The sequence below is a fragment of the Streptopelia decaocto genome (assembly GCF_964273445.1).
Source record: "Streptopelia decaocto genome assembly, chromosome: 2".
Lineage (NCBI taxonomy): Eukaryota > Metazoa > Chordata > Aves > Columbiformes > Columbidae > Streptopelia > Streptopelia decaocto.
The window spans coordinates 117,027,615-117,053,424 of NC_138655.1; the positions used below are offsets into that span (position 1 = coordinate 117,027,615).

Below are 25,810 nucleotides of genomic sequence, written 5' to 3' on the forward strand. Positions count from 1 at the left end.
GACGGGCCACAAATTGCTCTGTGGTTTTGGACCTAATTTTAGCTTTTGGATGCTGTTTTAACAGTTTTATTTGCAACAGTCATCCTAAAACATTGTGAATTCAAGTGTTTACAGAGCAGAGCCACTTAATAGCCAGAGCTGTGCATGGTCCTGTAATAACAACTGCCAAAGAAAGACTGTTCTTGGTCAAAGCAATAACATAAGGGCAGAGATTCTGGAAAGAGCAAGATATATTAGGGAGAGTGGTGGGTTTTTTCTGTGTTTTCATTTCCAATATTTTAAAGATATCTTAATAAGAGCATCAGACAAGATCCATCTGGAGAAAGCTACTTCTGGTCAATATTCTCTTAAAATATGAAGTACCATCCAATTAAAATTACACTTAAATTGAAGTAATTGCCGCAACTTTGTTTTCCGCATTGGTTGGGATGTAGGCAGAAGAGGTCCAGCCTAATTTCCTACACCTACAGTGCTCTGTGAACTCGAAATTCTAATAAATGTGAATAGAATGCAGAAATATCAAATATGTTTGATAAAATTACAAAGAACACTTGGATGTCTTAATTAACATAACTTGTCAAATGTAAAGCTTTGTCCTGTCACGTTTTGAATGTTAAAGAAGGAAATCTTTTCTTACTACTAAAATCACTGTAGAATGAGAATGATAAACATTTTCTGGATCTCTCTCTGATGTAAGAATGAAAAGGAAGCATAATAAAAAACTGGGAGTGTATTGTCCTCATCTTCTGTCTGCATTTAAAGATAAAATGTTGCTTGTGTGGTCCAAAGACTCTGCATTGTAATTCAGTGCAACTAGCATATGAAAACATTGTGCATTGATTATTACCTGAAGAATTTTATGACTGAACATAAAAAACACAATCTCTTTTAGTGTAGTCATTGTTAAATTACATCCAAATTATAAAACAATTTTATCAGGAAAACATATGTACATTGAACTACTGTGTTGTGGTAAGAAGCCTATAGTTTTTTGAAATAGCAAACATCTAGCAATTCTGTCCTGGGATTTCTGGTGAAAAATATCCAACTATATTCTAGAGACACATTTTCCCAAGTTCATGTTCTGAATTGCACTCTGGTTCCACCAAGTCTTGGTGCCCTTCTGAGGTAAGCAATTTCTTAAACTTTATTATATAAAGGTGATGATGCTTTCTTATTTTAAATAATTTCAATATAAAAATTAAGCTTTCTAAATCCTCTTTAGTTTTCTGTGTGCTTTAATTCTCCATACACACTCAGAGTTTCTCTTTTTGTACCTTGGCTTTGCATCTAAAAAATAGGGATAGTGCTATTTCCTCTCTCATAAACTAGTCAGGAAGAGGACTTTGTATATTATTAGCTCTATAAATATAGCACATATAGCAGTGGACCCCCACACTTTGATGGAAGCCTCTGTCTGCTGTTGTAATGCCAACAATAAAGAACGCATAAGCAACTTATTTATAATTAAATACCGACATTTCATTCTAAAATAGCTCGTATGCAGCCTTTACGTTTTGTTTAGTTTAGTGATGAAAACAAGGAGCATTTTTCTTTCTCCAGGGGAAAGGGAAACTGGGAAATTTGGAAGCCCTGTGGTTAATATCAAACACAATTTTGCAGTTGAGGAAGAATGCTGGTAGGAAGAGTGACTTGCTGTGTTAACTCTGAACCACATTATGCTGCCTTATATATTGAAGCTTTTTTTGAAGAAAAATAATTTGCTTTCTTATTAATGTTTCTCATTATAAAGTTGATTACATAGTCAGATATGCCGAATAATAATTTTACTACAACCTTAAAAAAAAGAGAGAAGAGCAATCTCATTCATTTTCACTATTTGCTTTGTGCTTCACAGGATGAATAATGCTTTTACTGTTGCATTATAATCTCTCTTTTTATGCTTTGCTGATCACTGATTATGATCATTTAAGAAGAAATTACAGTAGAATTTAGAACTAAACGAGAAATAATGGCAACCTACAATAAGACCTTGACAATGTATTTTATTATACTAATTCTGCCAAAGATTTGAAGACAACCACAGAACTATAGTACTTTCTGGCTAAGCACCTGGAATGAAACTTTGTGGAGGTAATAAAATAACCTTTGACAACCAAAAGCTCTTTTGCAGGTGCAAATAGTATTTTTTTCCAGTTTAAATGACAGGTGTGCTGGAAACTGAAAAAAATGAACAAACCTTTTTTCCTTTTCTAGTTTTGCAATAAAAAGCTAGGCAAAGGAGGCTAGCATCTGTAAATATTAACATCTTGAAGGATCTGATGTCCAAAAACATCTGTTATATTTAGTAATTACATAAAATATTCCCCTTTGCTTGAAAAAAATAACATTTAACTGCAAAATGTTATATGAAACATTTTAAGTATATAACGAATTTTCTTAAATACTTTCATTCTGAATTCATCTATATATAAATAGTAAAAAATGCTTTTTTGCATTTTAATTTATTTCTACTTCAATCTGAAAGCTATTTGAGACAATGAAATGTAAAAAAAAAATGCTACTCAGTGTCTTCTAATACAGTAGCTTGTAAAAATTAAAACTTGTCTGAGTGTATAAATATGTATGTAGGTATCCTCTTGGTTAGCAATATTTCTTTACAGCCGGATTTAACTGCAAATCAGTCCATCTTAATGATTACCAACTAATGAAAATATTAGGAAAATTGCAAAGACTATTTTAGATTGTTAATTAAATATACTTTGCTTGACATTTTAAGTAATGACTAGCATCAGCGGTATAAGTAATTTTGATTGTAAGAATGCTATCTTGTTCGGTAGGGGTTGCATCAGAGTTCATATGAAATTTTAGATTTTTAGTTCACTATGTTTCCTTTGTTGGTTTATCAATAAGCTTTGCAAACTGAGAACCTCAGTTTGATACCCCAAGGATGCTTCTGATGTAATGTTCAGCTGTTAAATACAATTGAAGTAAAATCAGGTAGATTCAAGATACAGCAATTTTTGTTGTTGTGCAGCTGAAGACTTATTCTGCCATGGGGCTTAGTTTATATGTGACCGTCTTGTTTTCATGCATCAGGCAGGAATGAAGAGTTTGGTCCCCTTGTGAGCCGGATGAAGAGCATACTTCAGTATGGGCAGTAAATATTTCCAGTGTGAGCGAAGGGAAAAGCTGCTTGAACGCTGTTTGAGAAGCGCCTCACCTTTCAGCAGCTGAACAACAGTAACCCAGTGCTTTGATATTTTGAGTGTGAAGGAGTTCTTTCTCCTGCTGAGAGGAAGAACAGTTTTCAGTATTTTGGTGCATCAGCCTACTGGCCTTAGCTGTGCAGGGGCTACACTGGTTTATCACTTAATAACGACTGCAGCCCCTCGGTTGTGGGAAGAGTTCATCCGGCTGATATCTTGGCAGTTTATGAACACTAACAGGATGAGGAAATCTGTTTCCTTCCTGAAACCTTGTATCTGAGGAATATACAGACACCATCTGAGACATGGTTTTTGGTTTAGTTTGTTTGTAGTAGTACAGTATTTTGCTGTCCTCACAAGGATATGAAACTGCTTATTGTGAGTTGTTACATTTTTTATTAGAGATAGCGCATGAAAGATATACACTGATGATAAACACATCTGAAGATGAATTGAAATGAAATATAATTATTGGGATTCATAATGGTATAATTGTCTTAGCAGCATTTTAACTATCATTGCAATAGCTCTGTTGAAGAATTTCTTTGTCTAAATTCATTCCTTGCTCCAGAAAGCTTTTGTAAAGAATATAGAGCTGAGTAGAAGCTAATTGATGTTGCTGATTTTAATTGAAAATCTGAATGCAGAAGTCCCCCTTCACAAATCTGAGAAGGAACACACTTTGGAATTTTTTTTTTTCCCTCCAAGAGTAATAACCCAAAGTGAAGGACAGCAAGTCCATCCAACTGGAGGAAGATAGATCATTTTCAGAAGGTTAAAAGGATTCATGTGGAGTTTGCTGGATTGGAAGCATATTCTAGAGCCAGCTTTTAGTAACCTGGGCTTTTCACACCCCTACTTGGTGCTCTGCATCTGTCACTAGGGAACACATAAAATGATCCCCTAGTACTGTATTGGGTAAATGTAAGTTTTTCTGACTTTACGCGGTTCTGTACTACTATGCCGATAGTATAACACAGTTTTTCTCAGAGCTGTCTGGAAACAGCTGTTACTGTATTGCTCTTATTTATTTGAGATTGCAGATCGTTTCACATAACACTGACAGACATATTCCTCCCGGGCTGCAGAAGGGTATTTCAGATATGCAACTTGCCTGAATGTGTCAAATAGGAAGATTCATTAAATAGAAAAAAACACATCAAGAACAAAGTAACATGGTAACAGTCCTGTCCTTGGAAGAGGCTGCAGAGGCAAGTAAGATGCTGACCCGGAGTGCATCTCCGCTTACTATTACCTGATCCTGCCCTGAGCTTTTAAAATACTTTACCTGCTTGTCACGGGGGCACCCCGAGGTTAGTTTAAGGGACAACATGGTCCAAAACAGCTTTTATTAAACCGGTGAGAAACAGGCTTTTAGCACTCCAAAAGTGACTTGAATACAGGTTCGGATATCAGTTGAGGAAAATTATTAAGAGGCAGCAACTAATACAACAGGCGGTCCACAGAGTGCATGCACGTGGCTTCACCAAAACAATGCCGGAGCCGTCCCTGAGTCCCGGAGAAATACACACTTGCCTAAACACGGTGTGGGATTATTTTAAAAGAGATACACGTACTCATAGTGAGTACGGAAAGTTAGTACACTCGCGATTCTGCGAGGGTAAATTTATAATACACTCGCAATCCTGTGAGGGTAAATTTATAATACACGTGCAAATGTGCATGGAATATCACACGTGCTTATGTGGAAACACGGGAAGTAAAATACACTCGCGATTGTGCGAGGAAATAATTTATACACGTGCTCGTATTGAGCACGGAAAGTACACGTGCTTGTATTAAGCACAAAAAGTACGCGTGCAAATGTGCACGGAAAGTTACACGTGCTTATGTGGAAGCACGGCAGGAAAATACACCCGCGATTATGCGAGGATTAATTTTACACGTGCTCATATTGAGCACGGAAAGTTACACGTGCATATGTGCACGCAAAGTATAAATATACTCACAATCCTGCGAGAAGTTTTACTCACACCTGTGGCGGCAAGGCAAGCGGAGTCTCCATCCCGGGGAGCGGGGCTCTCAGCGGCAGCATCTCGCTCGTGCTTGGAGAGACCCGCGACAATGGGCGGAGTCTCGATGAGAATCCCGTTTCTTATTGGCTGATCAGATCTGACTGTAGGCATTCTAGAAGCTTCTCTGCACCCCCACACTGGCTGTGGGTGCTCCTGAAGCCTCCAAACATCCCCCACGCTGGCCACAGGTGCCCAGCGACTCACTGGTGCCTCGGCACTCCCTTCTCCTAATGGCCCTGGCCAGGGTGCTCTGGGGCCAAACAAAAGAAGCTGTCAGCCTCAAGTACCAGAGAGAGGGAGATGTGCCTACTCCTTCCATACTGAAGGAGGGAGGGGGAGAGAGGGAGTTTTGCATCCTGCCACACTGCTCATCTGCTAGTGTGGTGGATTTGTACTTAGCACATACTGCCACTGTTTTGATGTTGCTAAATTACTCAGTTTACTCCATATTCACATATTTTTCTCTTGCCTGCATAATTTTGTGTCAAACTAGCTCCAGTACTGCTGGAATTTTACAGATAATTTTTTCTAGTGCTTTTTTATTTCTGTAAGATTCCGATTACCCTGGTGTCCTAACTTACCTTGCTGCTACACAGTTGCTTCCACATCTTCCTTCTTAAGTCTCTTTGAAATAAGAACCTGCTCTGTCCCCCAGAGAGCACCTCAGGGGAAGTATTACGTTTTCTAAATACTCAGGTAATGCTATAAAACATTGCCATGAGCTGAAACATTGCTAGACTTGTTCTGTCCCTTCCTTTGCCCAGGGAGGTGGTAGATGCCCCATCCCTGGAAACATTCAAGGCTGGGCTGGATGGGGCTCTGAGCAACCTGATCTAGTTGAAGATGGCAGGGGGTTGGACTAGATGACTTTTGAAGGTCCCTTACAAACAAAACTATTCAGTGATTCTCTCAACACACTCACTGACAGTGTGCATTTAACTTAGTTTTTTAACTTGAACTCTAATGATGTGAGTTACTGGCTAAGGAAACCTTGTTTCAGTACTAGCTTGTTAGTAAAAATCCATTGCAGCAGATCCAGTTGCAGAATCAGGGTTTCAGATTAAGCATGAGTGTAGTCCTGGATCTGTCTTGAAAGATGACTGTACGTATAAGTATATGGCTTACAGTAAGTAAAAAGGTACTCAGTTGTCTTTTCGTGCTACGTCTGCAAGAGAATGTATAGCCATAGTAGCAAAAAAAGTAAAAAAATATGAAGCAAAATGCATGTTGCTTCATCATATGCGCTTTACAGGCACTTTCCAATACAGTAAGAAAGTAAAACAGGTTTTTAGTGTTTTTTCAATAAACATCTATTAAATGGTCGGTTCTTAATTTCTCAAACAACACTTTTGTGTAACATCTCAGAATCAGGTGGGAAGGCTGGAGGCGGCTTCTGCCTGGTCCTGACAAGTGGACCATCGCCATTCTGGATCACAACAATCAAGTTTCTGGTTTTGTGTGTGTTGTAATTTGGAAATGCAAACCAAATCATTGCGTTTTCTGTGTTCTACAGCTCACAAAATATGAATTAAGGCAGGAAGCCAAAGAGGCAACATAACTAAAACCTTCATTTCGGTTTCCTGTTAAACCGTTTTCTGAAACTGGTTCTGTTGACTTTTGCACTTTTTTACTATTATGGATAAGCTCATAGATCATTTTGTGGCAAGAGAATGAAACAGAAGATCAACATTGTGCTTGGTCATGCTTTATCTGCTTCAGAATACACTTGTTTTTAGAAGTAGGTTTATTAGGACTGACAGCCTCCACATGGATTAAAAGTGACCCTGGTTTTCCTTTCATAGGTAGAAGCTCTTGACTTCTATCAGAAAGTGTTTTTTAAATAGTTTGAAGAATCCACTTCAACAGAAGAATAAGGAGTGGCCTGTGTGCATGCCTCTGCCACAAGGCATGTGAAAGGAATGAGCTCATCTGGATCTTTAAAAGCCAATAAGGGAAAAATTTAGCAGCTGTTGTCTTTAAAGACAACGTGATAATGAATCACCAATGCAAAGATTTTTTTTCTGATTGAGTTCCTATCTCTTGCTCTTTCAGTTTCAGAGCTGCTGTCACAGGAGAAAAAAAATACACAAATCCAGATCCATGAAAGTGTTTTAATCAATTATTTACCTAATGAGATTGCGGCTTAGTTGTTATTCTTAGGAAATGTGCACATTCCTGCTTGCCGTTAGAAACAGTTCTCACCAGTCCACCCCACTGCCCCTTTCTGAATCATTCAGCAAATAGCAGGGCTGTGTGTCATTTTACCCAAGTGCTTTGTCTGAAAAAGTGCTGACAAAAATCTGGCAGATTTTTCTGGAGGAAGTTGCATTCCCTTTATGTCTCTGTTTGCTGTAATTTAATGTTCTAGTCTAAACAATCCAGCTAGGTAAATTAAAGTATGTATTCTCGATGGGCTGGTTTAGCTCCTATGTCTGCTGCTGTGCTGTGTTTCGAACAGCTTCAGGTACCTCAGTCTCAACAGCAAATCTTGTGTTAATGGGTTTTCTTTATGCTTTTGCTGGAGTTTCCCTAAACCAGAAGAGATTTGAAATACATTTTGCAGTTCTGAATGAAACATGTGCTTAAAAACAGTTTTAGTCAGTATTCTTATTCATACACAGTGAATGGTTTTAATTTAAAAATCCCCTGGCTTTATGAGAATCACAAGAGCAATCATCATCAATCTTGATCATATTTGACAGCCTCTTTTTAAGTGAAATCTTTTTATTTTGTCCTACAGCTGGAGTAAATACCAACATAAGTCTGACTCAGAAGCTTTTATTCAGTTAAAGAATGCAGCTTCAGAATGAATTGCATCCCATTCTCTTATTACTTAAACAAATCATGAATTAATTGTCTTAGGGAGAGCAAAGCCCGTTTAATAAAAGATCACTTGTAGCCACTTTAGGAGCTTTTTAAAATAAAGGATAAAGCATTTCGGAACATTCGTATCATAAGAAGGAGATCAAGCCATGCAAGGTATTCTTACATAGCACCTTTAATTTCTGAAAAAACAGATACTTAATATGATAAAATCTTGCAAGTAGCTTGACTTGCAAATTCAGAAACTACTAGGATATTACAGATGGTAAAATAATAAGCCAAAATTGTGTGTCATTTTGATTGAGTTGTTAGTAAAATTTTAATCAAGCTGGTGGTGTTATTGGAAAAAACCTCAGTATTATGGTTGGCTTCTAGAAGTAGAGATCAGCTTGTGTTGCAGTTACAATTTAAAATAATAGACAGTGGTCTTCTGTGCTTTTGGCAAAGTTTTGGAATGCTAATCCAAATCTAGAATGTGCTCACAATGTATATATTTCTGTTTATGATGTGCTGTGTGGTAATCTAAACAATGTTATTTCCTCCTAAGGGACGTACTTTTAAAGCCAACTTTATTTTATTGTTATTTATCAAACAAATTCCAAAGATCAAATGTTCCGGTTATAGTACAGCTAAATGTTTGACTGGTTTAATTTTCCAGGTTTGGCACATATGCAGAATAAACTTTGTACTGATCATCACTGGGATGCTGATGTGCTGCATCAGTCCTGGCCCAAAGTAGACCCAGAGTACCTTCAGCCATCAGATGTTGTGGAGATGTCTGTTCTGGTAAGAGCGTTTTAATTTCTTTTCAGTGGTCGTCAATTAATGCATTACGAGCTCAGAAGATGGCAAAACTTTTGCTCTTGTGGAAGTCAGTTCCCTTCTGAGGTGGCTCAGTGACAGGTCAGATAGAAGCTGTAATTACTGTTGTGCTGAGTAATTAAAATGGTTTCCTAAATTAAAAAATGCAGCAAGTCTGGAAGGGAGGCAATATAAATCTTTTGGAGTGATGTATATTAGTCTCTGCAGAGATTTGACCAAGGAAAACCTGTGGGCAAGGACAGTACAGTCAAAACTGTGATCCAGATACAGGTCCCTCCAGATTTTTTTGCCTGACAGTGAGTGAATTTATGATCTTGGCCCTGTACAAAAATGTTTAATTAGGTGACATTTCTTGTGGTACCTGTAGTGCTATGGTTGCCTAATACAACTTATCATAAGCTGGGTTGGGTTGCTGTGATTTTTGCCAAATGACATTTCCTGTCTGCCTCGGGCTGAACTTCTGGCACATCTCAGCACAGCATATTTGCAGATTGAGGCTGAGAAAAAACAGGTGTCTGTCCTAATGTTAGAACTGCATTCCAGTTTCTCTTTGAGCTCTAACACCTTTGTGGTCTAGGGAAAGAGCTGGCGGTTCAGTAGAAGAGTGGGCATAAAACTACATTTAGTTAATCTGTAATTTTCCAAAATGTGTATGTGCACATGCACAGTGCAGTGTCTTTTTTTCCCCTACATCTCTAATTAACTAGTCTGTATTCAGCATCATTAAGCTTTATCGTTACATGGAGCACAGTAGCAGTAAGTGCCACTGCAGGCCGTGGAGAGGCTGTGGGGCCTGGAGCCAGGGGGTGGGATCCACCAGCTCTTCCATCAACTGGCTCCTGGTCAACCTGCGTTCTAGTGCTTCATGCTCAGGCATTGTGGCAGCCTGGAATTACGTAGCTGCATCCTACTGGATCTGCAGGGCTCCTGCCTTTTTGACTGTTCACCAAAGAATAACCTTGAATATACCATGCAGACGTTGTAAACTTAAATGTTTTAAATTAAATGTTTCAACTTCAACACTTTTTTGTGTTTCTGGGCATTGAAGGGGATGGCACCTCTGGAAAAAATGTCATTTGGTCATGTAAAACTTCATCCTCTGTGCGTGTGCCCGCACGTGTGTGTGTAAGGGAAGCGGAAGCAGTGCATTTCATCTGTATTTTATATACTTTTTTATGTTAGCTCCTTTGGGTATGAGGATTAAGTTCAGTTACTTTTGTTCAGCTAGTTTTTTTTGAACAGGGAAGAGACTGGCTGGCTTTAGGGGAAGTTATGTTGCTGTAGATTTCCTTAATCCAAGTATCTTTGCAAATAATGTCATATCTTGCCAGATCTCTCAGCCACAGTCACTTGAACAGAGGGAGGAATGCTGCTAAAAACCTATTTTTTCTAAAATTCAATTGGCATCTTTTCCCAAACCAAGGAGAAGGACTGAAGTGCCAGCCTGGGGTTGATAGCAGACTTAGCCTAATATTCACTGTGGGTTTATTGCCTTTTTTTCTTTCTTCCTTTCTTAAGTGATTAAGTATTTATTTATACCAATAAAAAGGTCATATATCCACAAAAAGCTTTGCTTTGGTATAATCACTTTGCTTCAGCCTAAAATAAACCTCCACCTTCAAGCGCAGCTAGCAAACATCTTAAATTCCAGTGTTCAGTTTATAAGGAAGTCATGAATGAGAAATAGTGTAATTAGAGAAACTTCATTGCAGTTGTGGTTAAAGCAAACATGTTATTAAATATATATTTAAAATAAAAGCTTCAGCAGTACAGGGAAAACTCTGAACTCAGTGTTTTAATGTTTTTAAGACTACAACTGAACACAAAAATGCTTAAATATTTCACTGATATTTTTCTGCTGACATTAAAACTTCCTTCTAAAAAAAAAAAGAAAACAGAAGAATAAAAATTAATTTTCGTTGAAACAACCATTATGAAAATTATTTTTGTTTCCTTTCCTGTTTTACTTTGTCAAAGACATAGCTTCGTGTAGAAATCTTGTAATAAGAAAAAAAGCAACCCCTATGTTCTCAGTCATATATTCATGGAAGAATATGATGTATGTAAACACCTTCCTGAGTTTTGAGAAAGCAAGTGACTGGAAGACCAGAGAGACAGGTTCCTTTTTTAAACTGCGAATCATTCTTAAAAACAGTGCCTGGAGGGTGTGACTGGCTTTCTACTGTAAGAGAGCAAAGGGCAATACAGAGGAGCAGAGAGAAATCATCAAAAATGTGAATATTTTAAAATCTTGTGGACACTGTAAGTTTTTGTATGGCTGTAAAACAGAATGGGTCTCATTAAGCCAAGAAACACTCGACACATGGAGGAATTAGTTGGTTGTGAAGAGGCCGTGTCTCTTCACAAGGCTGCACAGTCACTCTGAGTCTTCGGGCCACAACCCTGTTCTTCTCAAGACATCAAACTGCCTCAGGCTGCCAGGGATTTGCCTGCTGAGACATTATGGTTTCATTTCTCTTGACACAAAATACCTCATTATTTCCTGTCTGTGCTGGAGTTATGTCTTTCCATATTTAACCCAAAGCAGCAGAATCAACCAACTCACTGCGTGCTTGGCTGATACAACACAGATCTGTATCTTGCCTGCAACAAAGACACTTAGATTCACTAAATGTGCATAGTATCTGTTATTCTAGATCTTACTGCAAAGTTGAATATTTTTAATCATACCCTATGTTGTTAATGCTGTGAAAAATCTGACCTGCACGTAGTGTGCATTTCATCCTATAAACACCCTTCTGACTAGCATTTCTCACATTTTGTAGGTGGTGCAGAACTGTTAGCAGCTATGGTCGTATAATGTTTTTATAAAATAAGAAAAAAAGTTGGTGTCATTTTTCTTGCTTTGGCGTATGAGGAAGGCCTAAAAGTTCACAGATATTTATTTTCCTTTTTACTTCTCAGAAGACTTATGCATCAATGGTAAAAAAAATATTTCAGTTGAACTGAAAATTCCTCTCTGCAGCCTCCAGGTGCTTATTTTTCAGTCTTCTGCAACTTCATTTAATCCTTCATAACCTCTCCAGTTCCCTCTAGCTCCCTCTATATCCAAAATAGTATAAAATGTCAAATGTTAAAAAAGAAAAAGGAAAAACAAAATTAAAAAAACCAGCTTTCTTCCTTAGTGAAGCAAAGGACCCAAGCCTCACTTGTTTCTCCTCCTGCAGTTTGCTGTGGTTTTGCAGAGCAACAAAGCTGCCAGTTTCTTGTACTGGCACTTTTACCTGGAGCTGCCAAGGGTTATGCTGATCTGGAGGGAGACAGAAGCACAGCAGAAGATATTTGTCCTGCTGAGAATCTAACCCCTCGACTAAAAGAATATGTGAATAGGATGCTTATTACACAGATGCTTATTTTAAGAATGGCATTAGTGCATTTAGCTTTCCATTGGGATAGCTACGACATAATGACAGCCATGCTGCAAACGTGTGCTGAAATCATCACCCGTTGGAGGGGGCTTTTGGACTCGGCTCGCAGCGTGGTGTGGGAAGATCAGGAGAGACGCTGTGGGAAGGTACACAGTGTCAGGTCGCCCGGGCTCCTCGACCTTTCTAGGAAAACACGACTGCTGGCAGTCAGTTATTTACTGAGCTGAGTGAGACCGCTCGGCTTTTCTGTGGAGAACAGCACCAAGCAGGCTGGTTGTGGCAAGGTTCCCCCTGCCAACCTCCATCCACTGGGACATATTAATTTGCATCGTGGAGGACCGTGAATGACATTTTAACTAAGCAAGCATAGTTTTGAACTACAGGCTGGGTGTCCTAGCAGCGAGCTCACAAGCTTGCTTTATAGTCTCACTAAAACCCTATCTGTTTGGATTTTACTGTTTGCTTTTTTTTTTTCTCCTGGGGAATGTATTTCTTCTCTGAAGTGCCCTGTCAAAAAGAACTACTTGTATTTATTTTTCACAAAAGCTTTAAAAATGAACTCTTCTTTGTTTTTCAAGGGATTTACTTTGCACAAGGTGCTAAAGGCAAGTTTAACACAGCCAGCCTTTTATGAGACCACATTATGGATGTGTGTAGGAACAGTTAAAAGCCTACCTACATTATCACTGAAAATTCATGTAAAGCCTTGTAAAAAAACCCAGAAATTACTCATCCAAGCTGCATTTCATCCAGCTGCTATGATTTTATAACTCTATGATGTGAGAGTTGATCTTGTTCCTTAAAAATCTGTCCCAACTTCCTCTCTCTGAGAGTTGCACAGATTATTTTATTTTCAATAAAGTACAAACTAGGTATGTGGAGTGGGTCTGTCTCATTTGTGGTGCATTGCTTACATGTATCCTGGATAAAATCCAGATGAAAACCAAGCTGTGCGCATTTTTATGTCCAAGTTGTATACAGCAACATATGCTCCTTTTAGATAATTGAAAACTCGTTAAAATGCTGTCTGAAGGTCAAAGATCTGTAGTACCTGCAGCAGATTTTTATGCAAGTAATTTGACTAAACTTGATTAAAAAATTTGAATTATTTAATTTACTAAAGTGTGGGATTGATATTCTTTCCATTCATCCACTGAAAGTACTCCATATAAATCTGAAAGCTTTTGTAATAATGAATTTTATGCCAGTTCCAGAAAGGTACACAGTAAGGCTCTGTAGTCTCTGTTATCTGCTCTTACTGGACAACAGAATATATTTTTAAGACAATTTTATAAATTAAGGTGCTTCCTACTGAAGGCCTTACACAGTTTTACTTACATGATTCTGCCCTGCTGACGCAAAACCAGCATGGAAGCAGCTCTGAACACCAGCTACACACAGGAAAGCGTTAACTTGTAAGTGGTTGTCATCTTTGTGGTTGGTGTTGGTTTAACGAGTCATGTGTTTAGTATGAATGCAACCTATAATGACTTAAAGCCTATTTTTCTAAAAATGAGCGATGGTGAATCTTTCAGATATCTTTTCAGCCACAAATATTTTTATTTTAATGAATCTTGCATTTGAATATCTGTAAGAAATTGCTTAGCTGTAAAGAATCCAAATTGCAGCCTGAAAGTATGTACAAACCAGGATTCCCACGTGACAAACCATTGTGTTCACCCTCATTGTTCAGCTCGTGTGTAACTATCACGTTTTTAAACTTAGATCGCCGCATTGCATAGTCGCATGCTGCTTGCTGTCTTCAAAACTAAGACTTCTTATGGCCACTTCTTCATTTTTCCTTGAGTTTTATGAGTCAGAGTTTCGTTTTCTTATTTTATAGTAGAGGGACAGGAGGTATGGAGCATTTTATCTTCTACTTGGAAAGTCTGGTGTTGGAGAACAAAGAGTTTGATGCATGCTTTGGATTGGATTCAGGAAATTGTGCAAATCAATCTAGTAACTTCTGTTTTTCGTGCTTGCATGTCCCTCTTTTTCAGATCAATAACAAAGCTTGTGGCAAAGTTCCTGTGCCTCAGCAAGCGGCCCGCAATTTTGAAGAAGTCCACGAGCTAGTTCTTCAAAGTGAACTTGGAGCCAAGCATCTCCAAGGAAGAACCATTAAAAAGGCCTTTCTGTCTCCAAGGACTGCCCTTATCAACTTCTTAGTGCAAGAATAGCAAAGAATCTGCTGGACTATAAAAGGGAACTGGAATCTTTAGAGATGAAACCAATTCAAAAATACCAGATATGGTTATGTAACGATGGGGAAAGACGTGTTGTTAAAATCAGGTTGCTGCTAAATCTTCATTTCAGTGTGGAGAAATGCATGGAATTAAAGTTTCTTATCAGGTCACAGAGAGATGCTGTTTGTCCATATTCTCCAGGAGAATGATAAGGAAGCACAGGACTAAATGATTGTAACAGAATTTAAATGATACGAAGCACACGGGTTTTAGTGTCAGGAATATATCCTATTGGAAAGTTGGCTTGGCTAAATGCAGAGGCACAAATATAATTCCAGGACTAAACAACTGCCTTGAGTATGTGCTATACCAAATGTTAGGTGCAGTCAGTCTTTGCTCCCCATATCTCTTATTTGGGTAGCCTACCATTAACTAACGTTTGAAGTGATAAGAAAATGTTACTACAGAGCTTTAGTTTAAAAAGGATTTGTTCATCACTGGCCTTGGGCACACAGCAGGTAGCCAGAATGGGGTGGTTTGATACATTTCACAGATGTTTCAGAGCCAAGCCAAGAAAAAGGTCAGATCATTTTGCCAAGCCCCGCTTTAGCCAGAATCCTCCTTCCTCGCTGGCATATTTCTGTCGGCTCATGCATGAGAGATCCAACTTCAGCAAAGTGCTGGCGGTTGTTGCTGCACAGAACCAAACTGACATTACTTCCCACGCGTGAACCATCTCAGAGACTCGCGGGGGGATTCAAGACAGGGATGAGTCGGCTGCTAGAAATGCAGCAGCGGGGAGGGCAGACAGTGTGCTTTTGCCTCTGCTGCTAGTTCTTGTAATGCCTAGATTGTAAAACTTGAATTGAAATTCCTTTATTTATTTTTCTGGGGGGCTTCATTAAGTGGAAATAGCCAGCATGTTTCTGAAAAATTAATTAGACTTTGATAAAACACAGCCATTCTCGTGCCTAATTTCAGCCATTTTATTTGTGCTCTGCCTTGCTGCTATATCCACATGGAAATGTTTATTGTATTTAGCAAATGCCTGAAAAAGGGTTTCCAAAGAGACAATTACAGGGTTCATTGTGTAAGAATGTCTTTTCTTTAACAGCCATTAAACTAAGTAGTCCCATAAACCAGCCATTTATGAGCCAGTGAAGAAGGTGGCAAGAAGAACTAGGTAGGTAAATGGAGAGGGAGTATTAACCCCCGAGCCCAGCAGTCATCTGTATTATATGCAAAGGAAACCAACAAAAATCTCCCTGTTAACAGTAAATAAGTCCAACAGATTCTAAGCAGCTAGGATCAAGATAGATCACATTGCAGTTACCTGCGAAGCAGTACCAATATTCATTTTGTTTTTACACATTTTTGGTACCGAAGATCTAGCTGCATGGCAGAGATGCCAGGCTACATGTCTCTACTTCTGCAACAAAAGTTTTCTGATTTCTGCTTCGTCCTGGAGCACACTTGTGCAGATATTCTCTTCAGCACTCCTTTGACACAAGAATGATTAAGAAATGGAATATTTATAATGAAGATAGTCTTTGCCATTTTAAGACTCTAGAAATCTCAGCCACAAAGGAATGCATTCAGACATTCAAACACAGGCCTTTAGTTGGAGTTAAAATAATTTGAATTCCAGTGTCTGCCTGACATATATGTTGTTGTAAAGTCATAAAACTCCTGTTCAGAAGCCCCTAAAAGGACTGTGAAAGAGATCCTTTAAAGTAAAATCTGTAGCACAGCACAGTCCTGTTTGTTTGGGGTTTTTTTTCTGTTTAAAAGTTTAGCACACCCTGTGGAACCATTTTAACAGAGTTTTTCTTTGGGGGAAAGGTGGCACGTTTGGTGTAAATAAAATCTTTTAAAATTCACAAGGATGAAGAAAGGCGTTGTAAGCTCAGCAGCCCTACGGTGTCTTTAAACAAAAGCTGCAGTCACTGCAGCGCCAAGAGCAGCCCACAGTGTTTATTGGTGTTAGCACTGGCAGGGTATTTGCTCTTGCCAGAGGAAGCAAATTGTGGATGTCACTTGGTGAATCAGGCAGAAATCAAAATAAGGAATGGACTTCTACAGGCTAAAAAAGGAAAGGTAGCGAACGGCAATTGCACAAAAAGCGTATGGCCAGAAGTCACGCCAGTGTGTTTACAGTAAGTTGAAATTCAGTGTGGTCTAGAGGATACAAAAAAGGAGGTGAAAAAGTGAGGGAGAGAGATGATGCAGGAAATCTGACAGAAGCTAATCCCCTGGTGAGTGTATCTTTGAGAGGCGGCAGAGGTGCCAGCTGTGGAGTCGTGCAGTTGTCCTGACAGCTGCTGAAGCTTCTCACAAGGCTGACTGCTCTGAAGCACGATTGTCATTTATCTTATGATAGTTGTGACTCTCAAGTTTGGTCTGTGCCTAGATGGGACCAATACTGATACACAGGCTGTATCCTGTTACCAAGCCTTTTAAAAATAATAATTTATTGCAGATGCCTCTCATTTATTCAACAGTCGTTACTTGTGTCACGGTACAGATGCATCTTTATGCCGAAGGTTGTTTAAAGGGTTGCCACAGAGTGTGTGACCCTGAAGCGGCTAAATAGTGCAGGAGTTCAAAGTCTGGGAAAGAATTCTTGAGAAGTTAGAAGTGAAGGTGCTGGTGGGTGATCAGTCAAATTGCACCACTTCATCACACGCATTAAAATGGATTTGGTGTCACTGTCCTTATGCCATGAAATGATGAGCCAAAGAAGATGTGGGAGATTTGCTAAACCGAGCAGGATAGACCCAGGACAAACTACTCTAAGAAATACATCCACAATATGGAAGGGGCATTTTCTGTGTCTTGTCACTCAAGGTGATAGAAGACTGGTCATGGCACTGATCAAGTCTATATCGCATTTCTATTTTAAGTAAAATAAATTTTTAAAAAGAATTATTGGCACATTTTCTAGCCCAAAATTGCTCATGCAGCAGAATTTCCAAAAAGTCCAAACTTCAAACATTGCTTCTGGAAAAATAAGAATTGGCCAAGTCCTGAAAGGACACCAAGTACTTTTCCAGTACCGTTGATTTCATGAGCAGGATCTCAGACACTGGAGTGATGGGGGCACTGAAATATGCTGGAAGACACGACTGTGTAGAAAAATGTGTCGTTAGGTGTGGGTGTTTCATCGTTTTTTCATTATGTTTCATCATTATCTCCAGTGACTGAGATGACATGGACATGCCAACACTGCTTTGCAGCAAGGCAATAGGGCTTTTTACATCACATCAAGGAACGATGTTACAGCTTAGGTCACTAGCTAAAACAGTTCCCTAGCCAGGTTGTCCCACCTGTGCTTAAGAAAATAAATAAATAAATCTCACACAAGGGTATTGCTGAACAGACCTGAATTTTTCCGTGCCCTTCACCAGAATCCAAACATGGAGGTTTGGTGCAAAATAAAATCTGTGCGCTCTCTCAGTGACTTACCGGATTAAAGTAATGCCTCGGAACCGACATCTGCTTAACGATGGCTTTTTCTGTTCTGACTTTGTAAAAGCCTGCTTGTTTCTTCTGGAGGGAGAAATTCCACAGATAATGCAGGTCATATAGTGCATCTTCTTTGTCTCTCCTTCAGTGTAGAGCCTCACAGAAAGCTATTCCTCTTCTCCAAACTTTTTACCATCAACATGAACTAGAAAGAATGTTAATTAGCACTCTGCTGGTTGTTCCTTCCTAGGGAGGTTTGCAGTATATAAGAGTTTTCTACAAGCTTGGCTATAAATGAGGACAGGGGGGGAAATCACAGGGTTGTTTTGTTTTGTTTTGTTTGTTTGTTTTCTAGTTTTGCAATCCTTATTACAGTTTACAGAGGGAGGATTGGCTTTATTTATGTGCATTTACCAACTTGGAAAAGTACAAACACTGGTTTTGCTGTATGCTTTTTCTTGCTTCCTTATTTTTTCAGTCCCCTCCTGTTATGATCCGAGCTGATTTTTGTGTCAAAGGACAGTAAGAGGAGTAATGAACTTGGAGCCAGATCTATCACCAGGACCCAAGTGGTAAATCTACTTATTACCCCATGGATTTCTAACAGTCCAGAAAATTTCTGCTTTTGAGATTAAAAAAATGTTGCTGGAACTACAGCAGTATTGAGGTTTTTTATATGTGAATGGGGTTTATGTCTCGAAGAAGCAACATGAGGCTGACCACAGTAGATCAGAGGTGGTTTTCAGCATGTCCCAGCCATAGCAGGAGAGCAGAACTGGAGCATTATTTCTCCACAGGAGGGGACAGGATCAGAGCTCTCATCTGCAGCCCGGATGATAAAAGAGACCTTGTATGATATGCGAAGGAAAGGTGGGATTTTTTTCTTCCCTTTCCTGAATGAAGTGACTTCCCGGTACCACAAAGGATTTTTTCAATTCACTAACCCCATCTGTCCCAGGAGGCCCCAAGTCACACACGACCTTCGTGTCTTGCAGAACTTATCTCACTCAAGTAAGCCTTGCGTTGGATAAGTTCAGGTCTGGCTTTAGCCCTGGCAGGTAGCAAACCAGCATTGCCTTCCATACAAAATGAGCTCTAGTTTTATGCGTAGTTTAAACAGGTTTTCCTGGGTTTATAAGTTGTTGGGGTCTCTGAGTGGGAGGTTTTTTGCCTGGGTTTAGCGACATTGCAGAGACGAGGCCTGTTGGCTCTTGTTCTGTCTGCAAGCCTTTGTGTTGGCCAGGAGAGACTGGAAACTTCAAGCAGACGATTGTACTTGTTACCGGGTGAACATGAGCCAAACTTGTGAGAGATTTTGATCACAGGAATCTCATAAAAAATACCCTGTGACACTGAACATCCAGGACTTTTCCTTGGATGCTCATCTGCCTGTGCCACACCAATTTGCTCTCTCTTTTAGGCTGCCAAATTGCTCACTGAGCAAAGGAATATGTAAATGGAAAAGGCTTAAGGATAATGAGCTGAATATCCGTATTCTTTCTGCTTGCACTTGTGACGCTCATCTTGGGACATCTGGGGCATAAGAAGTTCTTTTATTTGAAGAGCCTGATCCTCTTCGGTATAACTCAAAGCAGAACGTGCCTTTAAATAGACGGAAATGCGTGCGTTTGTGCTTGCTCTCTTGGATACGAGCGCACTCCCTGGGCTGGTTGCAAGGGGAAGGCCCACAGTCACATCTAATGCTCTGAACTTCCTTATCTACCAGCAGTTTTCTACACGTGCCAAAACTGAGCATCAAAGGTCCAAGATTCTCCCAGTGCACCCACCTCCTGCTGTCAGAAGAGATGTACAAGCTGCCGAGCAAGCAGAGTTGCTCTCTGATAACTGTGCTTAGCGCCAACGGTGTGTGAAGCAAAATACAGATAGTCATAACATCTGTAGGTGATCCGGTGCTCTGGTCAGGAAAAATAAACACAGGACACATAACTGGGGCAGAAAAGAGTGTGATTTAATAAAGGAACGTGACGTGCTTCTGGCATTGGCAGCCAGGGTTTGTTTCTGATGAAGATTAAGAGAATCAGTGTAACAGGAAATTGTTTTCTGCCACAAAGGGAAATCAATTGTCTTTAAATACACAGCAGTGTATTTAGCAAATCTTACTAATTGCTGCAAAACACAAATGTGAGCGTGTGTTGTCGGGCTGGCTAAGCCAATAACGTATTGTGAAAAAAATCGTAGGAGCTTTTAGAAATGAATATTTTCCTTAAGTACGTCTCCATCCCTGGAGATCCATGTGGCTGGATGAAATAGCAAGGGTGCAATAAAAATATATACTTCCCAATTTTCCCATGTGAAAGAGCGTGTAAAAACATCTGTTAGTCAGGGAGCTTCTCCTAGGACACGCGCAGAAGAATGGGGTGGGTTCACGGACTGCGTCTGGCACGTCCACTCCAAGTCCACCAAGCCATGTGAGGCCAATGATTGATGGCAGGATGTCGTCTGACCTGCGGAGTCCTTCCAGCTGAGGATTACTGAGGGCCACATGTGTTGGTTGAACAGGTCACGGTGCTGTTTGTGTTAATGCGCTGATAAAGAGGCAGGGAAATGGAGATGGAAAATTCTCCAGGCAAGTTCGTGTCCTGATAAAAGACTCCTTTTAGTAGAAAATGGAGAAGACAAACTATTCCATATTCTTTCAAGCAGGGGTAGGAAAACCACCCAAACCACCTGCATTATTTTGGGGCAACCCTGACATCACTGAAAGCAAGTGTTTGGCCTGGAGGACTGACAGCAAAGAAAAACCAGGGTCTCCACGACCACTGATGGTATCTGGAGGTACTGAAGAGAGGAAGATGAAGGATGTTCTCTGCCCCAGAGCAGCAGCTGAGCACTTGGCTCCCAGCTCTGTCCTTCCTCAGGGAGACTGAACCACTGCAGCTCAGGGATTCACAGCCGTTTCTGTCTCTGCTGCTGTCTGTGCTCCTGTTTGGCACCTCGGTGACTCCTTGTAGCTTCTCTCGCCTCCCCACAGGGTGCCCTGCCAGGGAACCCTGCCCTGCCTCAGTTTACCCACCTGTGAGCACAGCCCCCAGCATCCTCACTGAAATGACACTGCAGGGTGCAGTCATTTAAGGAATATGACCCTGAAAGCCTTTCTGTGCAGTGTCCATACTGCTCCAGAAGGGCAGTTTGGAAAGCTCTCTCAGTGCTGCCCTTGTCCTTCTGTGCCACTGGTGTTAATTAAATGACTTTTAGCGTAATTTATAGCAGAGATCATGCCCCATAGCAGGCAGTCGTAGTGCAACAGAAGCAGAAGATCCTAGTCTGGACCCATTTCTGCCCTGACCCAGGGGGCAGGGGCCACTGGCACCCAGGCTGCACGGTGGGCAGCTGGGCTGCCCCTGCAGCTTGGGGGTTAAATGTTTGGGCAGGCAGCACGGGCAGCAGGCAGGGAAGGCCTCCCGGAGGAATGCAGAGGCGCCCGGGGCAGCTGTGGGGAGGATCAACATCTCCCAACCCTGCCCTGCCGCTTTCCTGCAAACTTTTCGGAAGGCAGAAGCTGAGGTCTGGGCTCTTCACCACCACAGAGTCCCTTTCAGCAGCCTGGCCCCCAGCTTGAGCCCAGCTTTCCTGCCCGCAGCCACCCCCCAACCCCTCCTGCTGCCAGCTCCCTGCATCCTGCCCCTGCCACTCTCTTATTTACCCTACAGCCCTGTGCCTCATCCTCCTGTACAAAGCACCCGGCTGGTGCAGATAAATGTCACATTTATTGAAAAATCTCTATTAGAAAGCCGGAGGAGCATTCATCAATCACTTCACGGCGCGATTAACGGTTGAGAGTTCGGAGATGCTGCGGCGCTGAGAGATGCCTTTGCTCCTGCAAGAACCAAGCCAGGCTCCATCCTGGAAATAGTTCTGCCTTATAAATTGTTCACTCTGTTTATATTCTAGCACTGAAGCCTTTATTGCTTTCCCGCTAGAAGACATGAGAGCACGTATCTCGGGCATTTCAGTGGTGTGTATAGTCCAGGCTCCTGCGGGAAATGACCTGCCTGGGACAGCTACAGCCCCAGGGAGGCACAGGCACCAGGGATCAGACCTGGAAACGTCCACGGAGAAACTGCTGTGCTGCCAGCCTCTGGTTCCCTGTGCTGGTTTGCTTGCGAATAGTGTGTATAGGATAGTTGCTTTTGGAGAAAGATCTAGCTATAAATTGTCACCCAGACACCTCCTAATTGTCCTTTTTCCATAAACTATACAGCCCCAGGCAGTTGTTGTGCCTCAAAATCTGCGGGTATTTTCTTCCAGAAACAAAAATGATCTGGGAGGTGTGTGTGGGGGGACTTTCTCCAGGTGTCCGCAATGTGAGCCCAGAGACAAACGTGGCAACAAGAAATAAAGACAGACGATCCCCTCCTTGCTCTCCTTCACAACTTCCCTGTTTACCCAGGCAGGCAGCGCTTCGCCCCAGCCTGCCGATGCCCATGGCTCCTCGCCAGCCCCAGAGGGCTCTGCCACCCTGGCACAAGGCCACGGTGCTCCCACCGATTCAGGGCCAAAATTGGGGAACGCTGCTCAGGGCTACTTCTCCCCACATCGCTGCCTCCCTCCGCCCCACGGGCAGCTGCGATTGCCACGTGGAGCAGGGCTGGGTTACAAGCTGTCAGCAATATTTTGCATGAGTAAATGCAGCATGTAAGCCTTGCCCACAGGAACAAAAACAGATTAAATGAGCAATGTGGTTTTTTTTTGTTTTGTTTTGTTTTGTTTGTTTTCTTCAAGGGACAGGGTTTAGAATAAGTTAATTCAAATAGGCACGTAGATTTTGGTCCTGTGCTATGACAGCAATCGTGGACCCTTCCACTCCTTAATAGGCATGGGCTGTAAAACTCACAGGAACTATAAACCTGTGAGACCATATCTAATTGCAGCGTGAGGGTTCGCAAGTCAGTGTAGTATTACATCTCCAGTCTGGTAGAAAGTTCAAGTTAATCATCTGCTTGCTTGGGAATACCCCTAGCCCAAGTCTCACAGAAAGAATAAATCCTAGCATGAAACTTGAAAAGGTATTTTGCTGCCTGACGCTGGCTGAAAGCGTTGCGAATCAAGCACCAAAATGCCTTTGAATTGCTTGGCTGCGATTCTCCTTCGAAGGCGCTTGCCATCAAAGTGTCTGCTCATGCGTGTGGAGCCTGGAAGGAAGCCAAGCCCAGCGCCACCGTTCCCCATCCAAAGGGCTTCAGCAGCCTTTTCCATGTCGTCTGCGCGAGCATTGTTCTGCAGACAGCTGATGTGATCCTTTGGTATAGGAAGGAAATGTGCTTTACATCGCTGGTGAAGCAGCATCCAGAGCAGTCATTCGACAAGAAGGCTGCTGCCCCTCCGCCCCAAGGCAGTGGGCTCCTGCGGGTCCGACTGTAAAAACAACTTACAGATGTCAGATAAAAAGTAATGGCAGAAAATGTATGCATGACCCTTAAAAAGGAAAGTCGGGAAAAAAAGCCATGATCTGAGGGAAGTTACAGATTCTTCCTTGGTTTGTTTGTTGAGAGCTGAAAATAGATACGTCTATTCCCAAATACTTCTGTTCTGCCAAGGGTTTGTTTCCTAGAGGTCTGAAGAGCCTCATCTTGGTGTGTTTGCAGAAAAAAACCCGTACAAACAATAGGCACCAGCTGTGTCGCTGGATAGGAGCATGCCTTCCCTTGATTAACTTTACATGCTTTGGCGAGGAGGAGGGAAGAAGGTGCAAGAGGGATGTTTAATTTCCTTTTCAAATGCTCTTTGTCCACTAATGTTGCAGAGTTCTCCCACGAGTGAAGCGGTGGTGGGGTTCACACTTCCATCCTCATCCACCTGCTGCTCTGTTTCATTTTGGTCTTAGAAAGGTTTGATAGTTGGTATTAACTGTTTTCCTGGTACTGTGTGAAGGCTCCAGTACTATCGATCCCTTAAAAACTTGGCAGGCCATGGTTAGTGGCAGCATGTGCTGTGGTCTCCCTTCCCTGACTCTTGGGGACTGGGGGAGCCCCACTGCTGTGCTTTTCCCTGTGTTGGGATTCCCACCCTCTTGCCTTCCCTAGAAACCATAAAACCCCCTATCTAACCCTGTGCTATGCTAGACTAACTTTAGTGAGTCTAAAGTTTATCAGCTCAAGCTCGAGCCCAAGGATGTTGCTGCAGGGATGAGGCTCTCAGTCCTGCTTGGAGCCTCTTTGGAGGCTCCAAACCAGTTTGGAGGTTGCTCTGTGAGAATACTGGCACCTCTTCCAGGGACTCGGAGTGCCATAATTTTTAAGCACACAGGGCCAAAACTTTCTGAAAGAGTCAGGCTATTTCAGATCTGGCCTCAGTTGCTAAAGCAGTGCTTCTGAAAGGGAGCTAGTCAAAAATGCACGGGGATATTTTTGGTCTCTGATACGTTTTGGTTGCAGCCCAATTATTAAAGGCAATGAATTTCTACATTCCTTAACATCCGGCCCTACCTGCTGGAGCCTGGGGGAGAATAAAACAACAAGTCCTGGGAATGCAGGACACGTGCCTGGGCCTGTAGCAATCAACTGCATCAGTCAGTCACTCAGAGGCACCATGGCTCCCCGCAAACCAGCCTCTCCCCGAGAGATCCTGCTGTAGCCCCCCAACCTCTGGGAAACCCCATCTGGGTTTGCCACAAAAATTTCACAACAGGCCCATGCGGATGGAGGAGAGAGTCTGGGATACAAAGCACAGCATCCCAAGGTTGTCTTTATTCATTGGCATGAGGTGTCCTGTTCACACTGGGACACCCCAAATGTGGTTTACACTCAGTTCTTACACCTTTCAAGGGCTCAGGTGTGACTTGACCAATCACTACTTAATGCACACATGTCACTGTCTTGCAAAGCAACTATGATTTTACGATGTCATCATCCATCTGCTTCTTTCCTGATCTAGATGCCCCTGGAGTCGGTCTTGCGACAGTTGTCTATGATGCCAGACAAGGGGAGGGTTTCACAGATGTTTTGGAGGGGTTGGGATGCAGGTGTTGTCTCAGGAGTCCAGGGCTATCCTTTATTCTTCAAGGTGGGGGGTTGTCCTTACAATGCACTAGGGTCCTATGCAGCATGTAAAATGTAAAAAAAACTATGTATATATATAAAGAAAGTGTGTATACATTATACGTATATATAAACTTAACATAATTTTCTATTATAAAGATTAATTGGTACAATAATTAGGGAATACGATTTTACTAACAGTTTTGCATGGGGGGTGCTCTAGTTTTTAATGACGGCTGGCCATGACTTCATGACAAGTGGCCATGACTTCTGAGGGGTTTTTGGTAGTTATAGTTGGGGACAGACTCTCTAGAAGGGCATGTAATGACACGTTAAAGGGTAATGGTTTTAAACTAAAGGAGGGAAGATTCAGGCTAGACATGAAATCTTTTATAGTGATGGTGGTGAAACACTGGCACAGGTTGCCCAGAGAGGTGGTCGATGCCCCATCCTTGGAGACATTCCAGGCCAGGCTGGACGGGGCTCTGAGCAACCTGACCTAGTTGAAGATGTCCCTGCTCATTGCAGGGGGCTGGACTAGATGACTTTTAAAGGTCCTTCCAACCCAAACTGTTCTATGATTCTACGATTCACAGGGGCTACAGGGCCTGTATGGACACTCCCCAGGGGAACGTGGTGAGAAAAATCAACGTTATCTGTAGGAGAAGAGCGATAAACAGCAAACTACATCTTCGGATCGCCTGCACACGCAACCAACGGAGCGGCTGCGGCGCGGGGGCGGTGCGGTAGGCGGGGCCAGGAGGCGGGGGGCGGGGCGGACGTCCCCGCCCCCCCGCCTCCTGGCCCCGCCCTTCGCTCCACCCCCGCCGGAGACGGGCGCGGCGGGAGTGAGGCGGCGCGGCGGGACGGAGCGACCGGCGCGGCCGGGAGTAGCTTGAGCCCGGCGGGAAGGAGGAGGAG

General features: G+C 41.9%; 1 protein-coding gene across 1 annotated transcript in view; it reads left to right on the plus strand.

The window, feature by feature from the left end:
- LARS2 (leucyl-tRNA synthetase 2, mitochondrial) overlaps positions 1 to 15,507 on the plus strand; it is an 88,397-nt gene extending 72,890 nt beyond the window's left edge. Inside the window, exons 20-21 of the mRNA XM_082044819.1 lie at positions 8,688 to 8,815; positions 14,241 to 15,507. Coding sequence (XP_081900945.1) covers positions 8,688 to 8,815; positions 14,241 to 14,420 — 308 coding nt within the window. The 3' untranslated portion in view covers positions 14,421 to 15,507. The remainder of the gene's footprint in view (positions 1 to 8,687; positions 8,816 to 14,240) is intronic.
- Positions 15,508 to 25,810: the final 10,303 nt, after the last annotated feature.